The 14,584-nt window shown below is 47.9% G+C and overlaps 1 protein-coding gene and 1 long non-coding RNA gene across 4 annotated transcripts in view; one reads left to right on the forward strand and one right to left on the reverse strand.

Annotated features, from left to right (window-relative positions):
* The window catches only part of LOC309529784, a 760,251-nt gene that overhangs the window by 649,331 nt on the left and 96,336 nt on the right, over nt 1–14,584 (forward strand). The gene's annotated exons all lie outside the window — the stretch shown is intronic.
* The window catches only part of PTPN14 (protein tyrosine phosphatase non-receptor type 14), a 119,405-nt gene that overhangs the window by 15,378 nt on the left and 89,443 nt on the right, over nt 1–14,584 (reverse strand). For both annotated transcript variants that reach the window (XM_082217317.1, XM_082217316.1), the window contains exons 13-16: nt 11,542–13,022; nt 8,340–8,483; nt 6,511–6,729; nt 2,170–2,298 (exon numbers count right to left, since the gene is read on the reverse strand). In XM_082217317.1, the coding sequence (XP_082073443.1) occupies nt 2,170–2,298; nt 6,511–6,729; nt 8,340–8,483; nt 11,542–13,022 (1,973 nt within the window). The remainder of the gene's footprint in view (nt 1–2,169; nt 2,299–6,510; nt 6,730–8,339; nt 8,484–11,541; nt 13,023–14,584) is intronic.

The following is a 14,584-nucleotide window of genomic DNA, read 5'->3' on the forward strand; positions in this document are numbered from 1 at the left end:
GCCACCAACCAGTGAAGACTTCACAGCTACAGAACAAGTGAAGTCAAGCACAGTATTACATACCCTTAGGCACACCTGTATGGACTGTACATGCCGCAAGCAAAATCTGAAGACCCATGTAAAGGAATTAAGAGAATGGCTCGAAATAATTGTTCACAGTCCCAAAATGTATGTTGAAACTAATAACGGCACAACAACATGCAGCCTCAAACGATGCTGTGTGCTCCAGACAAAGCATTTCTAGTGTGTGTTTACAGCACTGCACAGAAAATATCACAGATGCGCTTCGTTGTGGGGGATAACAACAAACCCAAAGTTCAAGCAACCACCTCAGGGCATCATGTTAGAGTTTCCCAGAAAATAGCCGAGTGAGGACATCAGAGGAAAATGGGGAGCGGGCAAGGGACTGATCCTATTTGACTGTTTCCCCATGACCATCTCCCTTGCCTCCGTGCATCCTGGGGGTCCAGGAGTGCCCTCTTATCACGGAGTGTGCATTCATACTGCAATTACTGTCTGCAAATTTCCACCGTCTCAGGACAGTGGAGATTCCTCGTTGTTTCCAAGCTTCATAAAAGCCGTAATATGAATGTATGCATATAATCAGAGTTCAGGTCATAAGACAACCCCGTTGCCTGCCGCCGCTTAGAAAGAGGCTTTCTCTGTGGTCAGATTACTCTGTAACTGTGCATTTAATGGACTCTTGCTCCCCCTTCTGAACAGCTGATAGTGCTAAATGTTTAAAATGGGGGAAATCGGGCCACACTATTTAAACAGAACAGCTGTTCCTGTGTGCCTGTAAAGGCAGCAGAGTTCTGAACAGGACGCAGGGCTGGTTACTTGTGTGTGCCAGGTTAATAGCACAACATACAGTTGTGGGATTACAACAGAAATAACTGTTTTGCTTGGCATGGGAATAAAGGCGACTTTCTCTCTCTCTTTTTACTGAATGCTTTAACTGGAACAACAACTTCTGATGTATTCGCAGCTGATAAGGATGCTAGTAATGCAGAGGTGGCCTTGGATGGGTTGAGAATATCATTCTTCTCAAATAAGGGCAGCTTTGTGTTCTCAGAATCCACTGCTTTGTTTGGCATGCAGCAATCTTCTAATGGAGCTAAACTTCCATCATTACACTGTGCGGCCAGCTAGACTGATACAAACAAGGTTGTAAGGGGTTGAGTCATCCCAGGCAAAGGTTCAAAGAAAGTTTGAAAAACAAAACAGCAAACAGGAGAGGACCGGCAGAGAGAAGCAGATTGTCATGGAGAGCACTTCCTAAATCTTCAAAACATGCACGCAACTATTTGAACCTCCCCTAGCGTACACAAGATAAAACATGGTCCAATCTCAAGAGTGGCTCTCGCTCTTATCCTCTAGCACAGGACAAGCGGATCAAAGGGTAGAGAGCAAGCCCACAGAGGCCCAAGGAATGCGTGCTCTCAGGTCTGAACTAGGACTGGGTGGGGAAGAGAAAATGCAAGCAAACAAAACATCTCTGAATGTACTGCCTATATCTGCAGTGTTGGTCGACTTGAGGTCGGTGGCAGGCCCACTTGGATGAATGCCATTCCAAGAGGTTTTCTGAGGGGACAGCTCATTACCACCAGGACTTTGTGGCCGTGATGGTGCAGTGAGCAACTCCCCACCCCCCAGTGGTGGACTCTGGGGCCTCAAATTTCAGTGGCACCCTGTGCAACGTCAAATTCTCCCCCAACTTCCAATCTACACCACAGTTGTGGTGCCCCTGCAGCATGCCAAGGCTTCACTCCCAGTGCCACCAAACCGGTCATGCTCCCCTAAATCCACCTCTGCCCCTCTTCTCCCCCACTTCCAGGCCTGAAGATGGGCCACCAAATTGTGCTGTTCCATCCAAGTATCAGATGCTAGTAACTAAAATGGGGAATGTGTATCACCATCATATTGTGAACCTCACCACACCTTCTGATTGGACACATTTTATAAAAGATATAACGCTGGGACAGACGGAAATCTGCCTTTGTCCACATTCATGTCATATATAAACTGCTATGACAGCAACAGTCATGGCTTCCCCCAAAGTTTGTTAAGGCTGCTGAGAGTTGTTAGGAGGCCCCTATACACCTTACAGAGGTACAATTTGCAGAGTTCCCTGTGAAGAGGACTCTGTAGATTTGTTAGCATGCATACCTCCTCCGCTGTCACCATGGCTATCACATTCACCCCTTCTTCCCACACCATTTGCCAGAAATCATGGCATGTTTGTGGCAAAGGTCCTTGTGTGGCTATGTAGTGCCATTCTTCTCCGCCCACTGTAACCTGAGGTAGAGAGAGAGAAAGAAAGAACAATAGATTACTATAAAATTCATGCCACAGTTGAGCATCTTCACCTCTCTCTTTTTGCATAGCAACTGTGCATAGTTAGAGAAGGGCCTTAGCTCACTGGTAGAGCTTCCGCTTTGCACGCATGAAGTCCAAGGTTCAATCCTTGAATCCCTGACATCCTCAGGTTGGGCTGGTTCAAGACCCTGGAAAATAGCTGCCAGGACACTGGTAAACCTTACTGATGGACCAACGGTCTGACTCAGTACCAGACACCTTCCTATGCTCTTCGTCATGAGCTCATAAAGGTTCATGCTTAACAGCCAGCTTAACCCACTCATCTATCCTTGCTGCTGTTACAGCAACATGGAATTTTCTTACATGCACAAAACATGACCCTCTATTTATATTTTGGCTTTAGGACCTGGTTGGCTTAGCTTCAGAAGGCAATGTTGGAAACAAGGAAGCAACAGAAAATGGCCAGGGCTATGGGGGAAAAACAACAGTCAATGCAGCGTTCAGAATCCCTTTCCATCCCTCCTTTTTCCAGATGAAATACCCGAAAAAACACCCATTCTACAAATTTGTAGGGTGGCGGGGTAGAGGGGAGAAACCTGAATCAGAAGAAGCAGGTCTGCCTCTGGCACATGATGATGACGACGACGATGATAACAACAACAACAACAACAATTTATATGCCGCTCACCCAACTGAGTTGCCCCAGACACTCCGGAGCACTCTGGAAGGCTTCCAACAAATTGAAACATTAAACACAGTAAAACATCCCACATTAACAACTTCCCTATACAGGGCTGCCTTCTAAAAGTCAGATAGTTGTTTATTGCCTTGACATCTGGTGGGAGGGAGTTCCACAGGGTGGGCACCAAGAGAGCTGCCAGAAGGTCATTGGAACTGGACCTTAGTGTCTGGGATGAATGATGGGGGTAGAGACGCTCCTTCAGGTATACAGGGCCAAAGCCATTTAGCGCCATCCCAAGATTCAAGGCCTACATAAACATGCTCCTATCATTATATGGTGTTTGTGTGTGAGAGAGATAGACATGTTTATTTCATCTGAGGTGAGAAACACCAAAGGCTGTTGAAAAACTAGTTAAGAATGATCCCAACAATTTCAGTGAGATTCAGAATCTGGACATAGGAATGTAAGTAGAGCCTTCCTTGACCAGGCCAAAGGCCTGTCTAGTCTAACATCCTGTTCTCATTGTGGACAACCAGATGCCTATGGGAAGCCCACATGCAGGAACTGAGTCCAATGACACTTTCTCCACTTGCAATTTCCAGCAACTGGTATCCAGAAGCATAGCGTGTCTATATTCCAGCAGCTCAAAAGTAAAGAGAAAGTTGTTTGCTGATGTGGAGATATGAGCGCACCCACTGAAAACAGATTTCTTCTTTTTTTTAGCATACACAGACTGAAGGCATGTTAATCTTGACAGCCAGGATCAAAGCAAAAAGGGAAAGGCAGACAGACAACCCTACGGAAGATTGCAAGCTTGGGTCTAGCAGCGTAGGAGTCTGGGGCAAGATCTTATCGTCATGCTACGGGAGTTTTGCTCTGACTGCTCCGCCGTGTCCAACCGCCCAGCCTGCTGGCACAAGGCATGGAGAAAAAACCCACAAATAGTCCAGAGGGAGTGCACAGCCTGGAACGCGGCAGCACTCTGCGGATATTAAAAATTGATAACTGGGTGAAAAACACTTGCTGCGTGGCAGAGGTAAAAATCTGCAGATGCAATTTCACCTTCTGAGCAAAAGAACATCTGCTTGGCTTCTGCAACAGCCCCTTGGAAGAGGGGGAGGGGGGAAGTGCTGGCAACACACAGGGTTGTATACTACTAAGCATCAGCACATGTCGCTACATGCGCTACAGAACAATGTGGGTACGTCCGAGGCTGACACACAAGATGAAATATGAACTCTTAAAGCTGGCTGGGGAGAATTCTTTCTGGGCCCCTGCCACCTGATGGAGCAAAATTATGCTCTCCGAAATGATTTGTCCTCCCCCCACCTCAAATGGATGGGGGGGCGGGAATTCAGATTCCGTAATCAGTCATCCAAGCTGAGGTAGGTTGTGCCAAAAACACACAGTATCTGCTACCCACCAGATCTTTTGGCAGAAATCTGACAGGGTTCTGGTTTTAGAGAGGTGTTTTGACTCAACAAGGGCTTAGCGTTGTAAATTTATGACCAAACCAAGCTTGGAACTTGGTACGGGTGTCTTGCAGCCAAGATATGCTCATAATTTAATACTGTTTTGACCAACGCAGAAAATGTTCATAAAAGCAGATCCGTTCAAGTTTTGTCAAATCACCCTTGACCATTCGGCCTGCTGACCGAGGCTGGTGAGAGTTAAGAGTCCCAACAGCATCTGCAGGGCCGCAGATTCCTCACTCCTGATGCAAAGAGCAAAGAGGTTTGCTTCCAGAGCCACTCTCCTATAGGCCGTACAATTAAAGCGTATTTAAAGCACATTTCCGTCTCCCCTAAGAATTCTAGGAAGTGGAGTTTATCCCTCACAGAGCTACAACTCACAGCAAATTAACCAATTGTAGTTCTCAGGTTTCTTTGATAAATGTACGGTGTGTACGGTAAAAGTAAAGGAAGCGGGTGGCACTGTGGTCTAAACCACTGAGTCTTTGGGCTTGCCGATCAGAAGGTTGGTGGTTCGAATCCGTGTGATGGGGTGGGCTCCCGTTGCTCTGTCCCAGCTTCTGCCAACCTAGCAGTTTGAAAGCATACCAGTGCAAGTAGATGGTGTGTACACAGGCACAGTGGTTAAGAGTCCTGGATGTGGACAGGAGAGACCCAGATGCAAATCCCCACACAGCCATCAAGTCTACTGTATAACCGTGGGCCAGACACTCCCTCTCTTCTTAACCTACCTTGCAGGGTAATTAGGATAAAACAGAAGGGAGAAGGGTCACGAATGCCACCCAAATCTACCTTCCTTTCACTGATTGTTCAGCTTTTCCAAATTCAGGGTACAGAATGTAGGGACGGCATAGGGCCAGGGTCTGAGAAGCAGCAGAGTTCAAAGCAAGGTTCAGCAACGGACTGAGGATGGCACAGATTTTCCTTTGCAGACAGCACCTAGGCTAGAACCCGGGGTGCCTTACTGGGCTCTAGGCAAAAGTCTTTACAGAACCTGCAGCACTCGCACAGCTTCCCAGCCTGTTTTTAACTTTTGTTCCAAGACACTCAGAGTAACAGGAATGAATAACTGATAATACCTGCACTGGTGGAATCTGGGCAACACGCAAATCTATTTGTACCAGGCATCTTTGTGCGTGCTCTGAGTGAATTGCGAAAATCACAATCCACACTGAGGTCCCCCCCCCCCCGACTCACAAAGTGTCCCCAAGGAAGCCTGCTGTCTTCGCTTACAAAAGAGGGACATAACAACATGATCCTACTTACGTTTGCTCAGGGCCACTGGGAGGCTGCCATTCAGAAGAACATCATGGCAAGCTGGAGATCAACCTGGCCCTATTCCCTGGTCACGGAGGGAGAAGCTGCACTTGGCTTTAGCTGACAGTTGCCCCAGGACTGCACAGCTGAAGGGCAGCACACCCTTGCCCCTGGCTTTGACCTTGGGACTCAAGGATCCTGGATCCAGGAAGAACAGTATGGCAATGGGAGACTAATGTGGCCGCATTCATCAGCCAAAGAACAGAGCTTGCTTCTCCCTACCTTCCCTGCCAGAAATAACACTGGTGAACTGGTGCTCCGAGTTTGCTTTTTTCCTCCTCCCTCCCAAGTCCCTTTTCCCTTTGTGCTGTTGCCTCTACATTGTAAGCCTGAGGGAAGGGACTGCCTTATTAATGATTGCTTTCAGTTGCTTTGTGCGGCTGAAGAGAAGGGTAAAAAGAAAAGAAAAAAGAAAAAAAAGCCTTGTGTCAGCCCAAGCCGAGTCACGGAATAAGGTTATTGTGAGGACGAAGAAAGGTTAAGGCGGGAGAGGCACTATTCATGTTTAAAAAATGTTTAACAAATTATAATTATTACAATCCTGTGATGACAGGCATGGATTGTATATAGGTTAATTGAGGCTGACAAGAGTGTCTGGGACTGGCCAGCCTGGTAAGTTCACATCCCAGCACAGTTCACATCTGAACTCTGGCCTCCCAAGTTCAAGCCCAGCCTTCCTACCCACAAAGGCAGTTTCTTTCCGTCCCCCCCAGTCTTTACCTTTATGTGTGAGGCATTGATGTAGCCCGTGTTGTTTTCTTTGGTTGGGACGAGCTCCACGCGGTTCTCCTCATACGGAATAACTTCTCGGACACGGTTACGCTCGGAGTTCTCTGGAAGCGTCGCTGTGGTAAAGACCCCGTCTGCCTTCCTCTTTGGAATCTGCTCATATTCAGTGAACACCATCCCCTCTTCTAGTTTCCTCCTCAGGATTTTGCACTATTTTCAATTTAAAACAAAACAAAACAAAAACACAAAAGAGGGAGTTCTATTCAAAAGTGATTCCTCATATAAAATACAGCCAAACCTCGGGTTACAGATGCTTCAGGTTGCGCGTTTTCAGGTTGCGCACTGTGCCAAACCCGGAAGTACCAGAACGGGTTACTTCTGGGTTTCGGCGCTTGCGCATGTGCAGAAGCACTAAATCATGCTTTGCGCATGCACAGAAGCGCTGAATCGCAACCCGAGTGTGCTCAGACGCGGCGCTGCGGGTTGCGAACGCTGTGGGTTGAGAACATGCCTCCCGCACAGATCACTTTCGCAACCCAAGCGTCTACTGTGCTGCAGTTGCTTGCCTTTCAATGATGAGATAAATCATCCAAGGAGCCCCCCCCCCCAAATAATGCTAAGGGTCATCTATTTCCTCCATCTTGCCTGCATTAAACTCTCTACCAGAGTTACGTTCTCTACAGGGTGGGGTGGGGAGGTATTTTACAGATGACATCATAATCCAAAACTCCTGATAATCTATCCCACCTGTTTCACATAGAAGACAGTTGGAAAGAAGTAGACACTGGAGGCCAAAGGACCATTCAAAGAACGAAGAGGTGAAATAAATAATCACCCCATCCCCAATTACTTTCTCTGACTGTAACATGGGGGAGGAGTGGAACCATTTAAAAAACCCTTTCATTTCCCCGGGGATGAAAAGAAAATTGCATGGTCCACCAGATCAAAATCTGGTGAGAGGTCTAGGAAGACCAGCAGGGCCTAACTGGCTGCGTTGATCTTTAGATGGAAATAGTCTGCAAAGGCTAGAGTCTCAGTCTTACAATGTAAGGACCTTTGGTCATGGAAACAGCCTCGATGAACACCACTATACATTTCAAGCACGTCCGATATCAGCGTGATCACACACAAATGTGCCACACCTGGAAGTGACTCAAAAATGTCACAGAAAAGAGGGGAACAGGGCGGAGCAGGGTGTTTTCAGGTTTTTCCAATTGTGTTTCAAATATACGCAATTTCACTTGAACACGCGGTGCCTGGGAACATAACCCCTGCATAAATTAGGAGTTGCCTGTTTAAATTTCAAGGGAAATGATAGCGCTGAGTGAAAGTCTGTGAAACCATGGTGCACATTTGCACACATGGGTGCGTCCATACTGTGTAAGTGAGAAAACAAAACCACTAACCCACTAACAAGCACTGTGGGTGTGCTGATAACAGCTGCCTAAGTCAGTCCGCATTTATTTTACTTTTATCCTACAGAAACATGCTTATGGAACAACAAATGTCTACAGGTGTGTACATTTCGTTTCCAATACCCTTCGGTGCTTATGGAGACTTCTGTGGGCAGAATACTCTTCTGTTGTGAGGCAGAGGTTTTGCACAAGGGCTCATGGCTGAGGTGAGATTTGCATGAGCCAGATCTGGCCCCAATTACATGCATCCTCATGTTACACCAGCAGTCTTATGCATAGTCGTGATTTCTGCAGCCGTGTGCTAACCGGGGCATTGCAATACATCACCTGGTTTTTAATACTTCAGAAGCCGTTGCTGACAGAAACCAAAATGGCGGCCCTTTGTTTTGCTAGTCCTATTCTTACCCGCTCATCCATTGGCACCTTGACTGCTTCATCCTGGCTGTCCTCAGGCACTGGAACTCGAGCGACTGAGAGACCGTTGAGCGCTGCCAACATCAAGGGCCTCTTCTGGGCCTCCAGGCCTGCCATCTTCTGTTTCTCTAGATACTTTTGGCAAGAAAAGGCATGCTTTCATCTCGGGGTGATTAGAAATAATGCCAGCAGAATGTTGGAATGCCTTTTTAATCTCCCACAAAATCTACAACTCCGGCCGAGGAGTGCAGATGACGGCCATTAGCAGAGCAAATCCAAATGCGTCTCCTAAACTTCCTATTATTTCCCCGGGGGGCCTGTTCCTACATGAGTGCAGAGCTTTAATTTCAAAGGAACAGTCCCACGATACAGGGGACCTGCTATCAAAAACAGGCGTCTCTCTCTCTCTCCCTCCCGCCCCCCTTGCGTGCTGTGCGTGTGTGTGTGTGTAAACGCTAGGCACAGAGTGAGCCGCGTCAAGCAAGCCAAACAAACCACAAAGATGATACATAAGCCCAGACTGGTGGCGGATTTTTAAACAGCATTGTTACATTGAAATTAGTACAATGGGCTCTGTTGAGCGTAAAGTGAATAAATACGGATCCAACACCCACCCCAACTCCAATTCAAGAAAAGGCCAATTGGAAATGCTCCGTTGCCACCAGGTAGAGGTGTTGTGGAAGGGAGCAAAATTGTGACATGTAAAACGAGAACGTTTCAAAGCTCTAAAATGAGTTAAATTATTCTTTTGTTTGTGCGTTTTCCCCTGCCTCTAAATTTACTTCCAAATGTGGGCTCAACATTCAGAAGCACCATCAATTCTCCTAAAACTATGGGCAAACAAAGCACTTTCTTGACCTACATTGTAATTGCTGTGTTTTAAACAGGACTGTTTTACTGCATATTTTAATTATGGTTTTTTTATAATAAAAAAACCAACACGCTTGTGCAATTGGTTTTTATACTTGTAAACCACTTAGAAGCTGGTTTCAGCATTTAGCAGCTTATTAATTTATTATTCTTAAGAAAAATAACAAATTGTTAATTTTCACTGCCTTCCCTCTGAATGGACTCTTCTGTGACCTTTTGAATGGCAAGGGTCACTGCCAATTGGGGAGCACCTAGTGGTGGCTCCACCCATAGTGTGTCCTCTGCCAATCACAGCCCCTTAGATGGTTGATATTGGGGGAAGGCGCTCTTCTCGGCTCTGCAATCGCTCAGTGGGGCTAAGGAATAGCTGCAAGCCAAATCCAGGTGTTTCCAGGAAAGCTGCTCTTACGGCACTCCCCAAGCCTTATCGCCTCATCATCCTCTGTAGTTGGCAGGAGCATATAACTTGGGTGTTTCCAGAACTGTAAGAGGCAATGCATTTCTGTCTAGTTGCTTCTGGCTGACCTGGAAACTGCATAAACTAAGGAATTATGCTCTTGGGAGTGGCTGTGGAAGAAAAGCTTGCCCTAAAATGAATTAATATTCTTCAGTGTGAGTAGCTTTTGATTGTGAGGGGGAAGAGAGAGAGATTGGAAGTGAGATAATGACTTCAGCTATGTTGTATTTTTGTCTGCACAGTGGTGCCTCGCAAGACGAAAAGAATCCGTTCCGCGAGTCTCTTCGTCTTGCGGTTTTTTCGTCTTGCGAAGCAAGCCCATTAGCGGCTTAGCGGGCTTAGCGGATCAGCTGATAAGCGGCTTAGAGGATCAGCTGTTAAGCGGCTTAGCGGATCAGCTGATAAGCGGCTTAGCGGCTTGGGGAAAAGGGGGGGGGAGGAAAAAAACCCCGCTGGAACTCGCAAGACATTTTCGTCTTGCGAAGCAAGCCCATAGGAAATTCGTTTTGCGAAGCACCTCCAAAACGGAAAACCCTTTCGTCTAGCGGGTTTTCCGTCTTGCGAGGCACCACTGTACTTGATGAAAGAGTCCAGGTCTCCTTCTGCTCCAGCCTCTCATTCAGGACAATGGAGTGTGTTAGGTTGAAATAAATAGGAGTTAAAAAGTTATTCAGGGTGGTTGAATCTTTGTTTGCAAAGCCTCCTTACAAAATTACTTGTTCTGCCATTAACTGTATTTGACAGAGGCTGAGTTCAGATGTAAACTGAGCCCATGGTTTGTTTTAATAGCTAGTTTTATACTTCTTTCAATGAACCATCATTTAAACTAACTATAGTTTGTCCTTTTTTGATACAATGGTAAGTTCTGGTCAGTGAAAAACTGTAAAGATGCTTCTATTTCCTCCTTGCAGTTGTGTATAGAGAAGAGAGGATAGGAGGAACATGCAAGCCCAAGGTCCACGTCTGCTCATTCACATAATACTGAACTATGGTTTAGCATCACTCCAGAAACAGGACCAGTGGCTTGGAGCCGACAAACCTGGATCAAGAACCACAGTTTGAAGCTGGTTTGCAAACAAATAATTTGTGCTAATTCTGGTTTGTTGTTGAATTCACAGACTACTGACAAACCACAGCTAGGACCTCAAGAGGTTTCTGCACCATGGAGCTGGGAGTTAACTGATGAAACTGAGTTCTGGGTGGGTGGGAAATGAAAAGCATGCAAGCTCCATGGTGAAAAGCAACCAAGCAGCTCCAAACCATGGCTGCCTATTGTATATTTGGAACCTCAAACTATGGTGTAGCTTAATTATGGCTGGCACGCTGGCACAGTGCCTGAACCTGAGTCATTACACGTGAAGCTCTTATACCTTAGAGGCATGATTAGGAGCTCTGAACCCAGCATGGCAGAACAACAAGAAAAAGGTATGCAACAGAGTCAAATGCCGTGAACAGCACTTCGAGAATCTCAGCACCATTCTTTAAATTAAGTTTCTAGCCAGTATGATTACAATCTCAACTTTTACGAAAGCTAAATTCTTGATCTGACTTCTTGACAGCCAACATGATTAAAGAACGGCGTTGACTTTACCTCTCCTTTTAAGACTGTCTAGCTCAGTGTTTCCCAAACTTGGGTCCCCAGCTGTTTTTGGACTACAATTCCCATCATCCCTGACCACTGGTCCTGCTAGCTAGGGATGATGGGAGTTGTAGTCCAAAACCAGCTGGAGACCCAAGTTTGGGAAACACTGGTCTAGTTTTTCAATGGCTCTGCAATATTTTTTTTTTGAAAAAAAATCTATTGTAGCAGTTCAGTTCAGAGATTCCACCCCACCCCACCTGTGTGCTAATTGAAAATATGCTTACCCTCATCTCTCTTTCTATGATACTGTCTTCAATCGAAAACATTTCCGACACAGGCCTCTCCTTCACTGGCTCTTTCTTGACTCTTTCCTTTACACTTGTGAGGTCCGGTTCGGAGATGGATGGGCCGAGCGAGGACCCATTGACGGACGCCTGATCAGTCCGAGATATGCTGATGGCTTTCGCAGGACCCGGCCTGACAGCCCTGGCTCGAGAGGCAGCCAGCAAAACGTTCGCCTGCTCATTGCTCAGGGCTCCGTTGCTGACGCTTTTCCTGGGGCCCGGATACTCAGGGGGAGGTTTGTTTGGTATCCTAGCCAAGGCGGCCTGCAGCTGAGTGCTGTACTCCACGTTTTCATGGAGCGCCGCCATGGAAGGCACCGATTCCGAAGCTTCTTCGTCCTCTTCGCTTTCGCTGCTGTGTATCAGCATTGTGGCGTCCGAGAAGGTCTTCTTGTGGTGGTAGTGGGGGAGCTGCTGGACCTCGTGAGCCCGGGGCACCACTTCCTCCTGCTGCACCTGCTCACGCAACGTGTTCCTGCGCGGCAAGGGGGCGTTGAGGCTCTTCAAAGCCATCGCTTCTATGCCGCGCACCATGTTGCTGATCACTTCCAAGCTGTGGCGCTTGTTGACGGCCGCGTGGTGCTTGACCGCCATAAGGGGCTCACTAACTTCCTGGAGAGACTGATGAACCACCGGAGAGCTGTCCTCTTGGAAAGTCTTTACCAGGAGCTGCACCTTGCGAGTGACCAGATCGGGGCTGCTGCCGCTGACATACTTGTGGCGGTGACTCGCGAGGTCGGGTGTGCTGGTCGCAGGACGGGGGCGCGGATACGGCGGCGGGGGCCTGAAAAGGTAGTTCTTTAATATGTGCGCTGTGCCGCACCTCTGGTTGTTGGGGACTTGCATGTTGGCCAGTTCCGGGGTGCTGACGGTGTGGGAAATGGAACTGGCCGCTGCTTTCGTCTGCGCAGCGTTGATGGGGTTCACTTGCTCAGATGGCGCGGCGTGTTTTTTGTAAGTGCCCTGAGGCCCGTACGTAATGGCGTAAGGAGGCCTCTCCCGGATCTCCGGTTGACTGTACACAAGGTCTTTGGGTTGGCTGTACGCATGGGTGTTCCCAATGTTGAGGTTCCTCAAGGACTGGCTCTGGCTGTCCGGGTGGACAACCCCCCTCTTCATCTGCCTCATGACCGTCTCGTAGTCTGGCGTCGGCCTATAGGAAGGCACGATGATCGCGCTGTGCCTATGGCTGGGGATGTAGTCCGCTCTCATTATGTCGCTCCCAGGGATGCTGAGGTTGGAGGACACCGGAGAAGCCTGGATGAAGTTCTGCGAGTGGTTGAGAGAGTTCATGCTCTGGGCGCTGCACACGCTGCCATTGGGAACATTGCCGTTCAAGTAGCTGAAGTCCATCGCGCACCTGTCCAAGCTGCTCTGAGATCTACAGTAAAACATATCTTCGTTTCCGTGAAAAATGCTGTCTGTGGGCAGGAGAAAGTGAGAAACGAACAAGAAACATCATGAGCAAACAGGCTAAGGACAGTGGAGTAAGAGATGAGAATGTAAGGCGGGGTTTTTGGTAGCCTGCAAACAGGAATGCAATTCCCAGCAAGTGGTATTCAGAGGCATATTGGGTCTGACAGTGGAGGCAGAACATTGCCATCATGGCAAGTAGGAGAGGTAAAGGTAAAGGGACCCCTGACTCTGGGGTTGCGGCGCTCATCTCGCTTTATTGGCCGAGGGAGCCGGAGTTTGTCCGCAGACAGCTTCCGGGTCATGTGGCCAGCATGACTAAGCCGCTTCTGGCGAACCAGAGCAGTACACGGAAACACTGTTTACCTTCCCGCCAGAGCGGTACCTATTTATCTACTTGCAATTTGTGCTTTCGAACTGCTAGGTTGGCAGGAGCAGGGACCGAACAATGGGAGCTCACCCCGTGGCGGGGATTCGAACCGCCAACCTTCTGATCAGCAAGTCCTAGGCTCTGTGGTTTAACCCACAGCGCCACCTGCGTCCCTTAAGTAGGAGAGAGGGCCTTCCAAAACTCTGATGACGACATCGCCTTCATGCCTGCACAAACAGGGTCTCCCCACTGCTAGCTATGGAAGGGGAAAGGAGCCCAAGGCACGCGTGGGGCCGGCCATAGTCAGGAAGAATGTGACCAGCAGGGATAGAGCTACGAATCACTTCCTCTTCCATTAAGAAAATGCCAGTGCTGTCACAAGCCAGCACACTCTTGCAGGCAAATGACTCCTCATGTGCACACGGATTGCCTATCCCTGCAAAACACCGGGAGACATCCCTCCCAACACAGGAGACTTTCTATAGGCACATCTCCCCAGATGTGTGAAGCAAACTGTCTCACCTCCACCACTACCACCACCTTGTTCATGTAAACAGGAAGCCTGCTTGCTGATCTTAACGCACATGGTGCTGGCACTTAGCCATATTACTGTAATACTGAGTGTAGTGAAATTTGTTGGTGGGGAGAGGATGCAAAACAGAACAAACACTCTTTTCTGAAATCAGCAAAACAGTGGGGTAGAATTAGAAGCTCTCGGCCTCTAGACTAGAGCAGGCAGAAATGACAGTGCAGAAATAGTAATGATCGGGAATGGTCTCTCGCCTAATCCACCCTCTCCTGTCAGACCCCTGCCATTTAAAAATATACTTTCTCTCTCTCTCTCTCTCTCTCTCTCTCTCTCTCTTTGCAGCTTTGGATTTGGACACAATGAGAGAAGTGGGGCCGGGCGGGGGGAGAAATACACTTCTATTTGAAAGGTGTGGTATTTTTTCCCCTGACCATTAAGCCAAAGCTTGGTGAGACAGCACATACTGCTTAAACAGGGGGCCATTTCAGCACAGTAGCCAAGAGTATTGAACTACTAACCAGGAGGTCTCTGTTTTCAATCTCACACCTGCCACAAGCCAAGTTGTTGGCCTTTGAACAGACATGGGGAACTTTTGGCCCTCCAGATGTTGCTGAACTACAACTCCCATCAGCCCCTGGGAGCATGGCTGATGGCCAGGGATGGCAGGGGAT

Source organism: Podarcis vaucheri, assembly GCF_965113315.1.
Source record: "Podarcis vaucheri genome assembly, chromosome: 3".
In the NCBI taxonomy this organism is placed as follows: Eukaryota; Metazoa; Chordata; class Lepidosauria; order Squamata; family Lacertidae; genus Podarcis; species Podarcis vaucheri.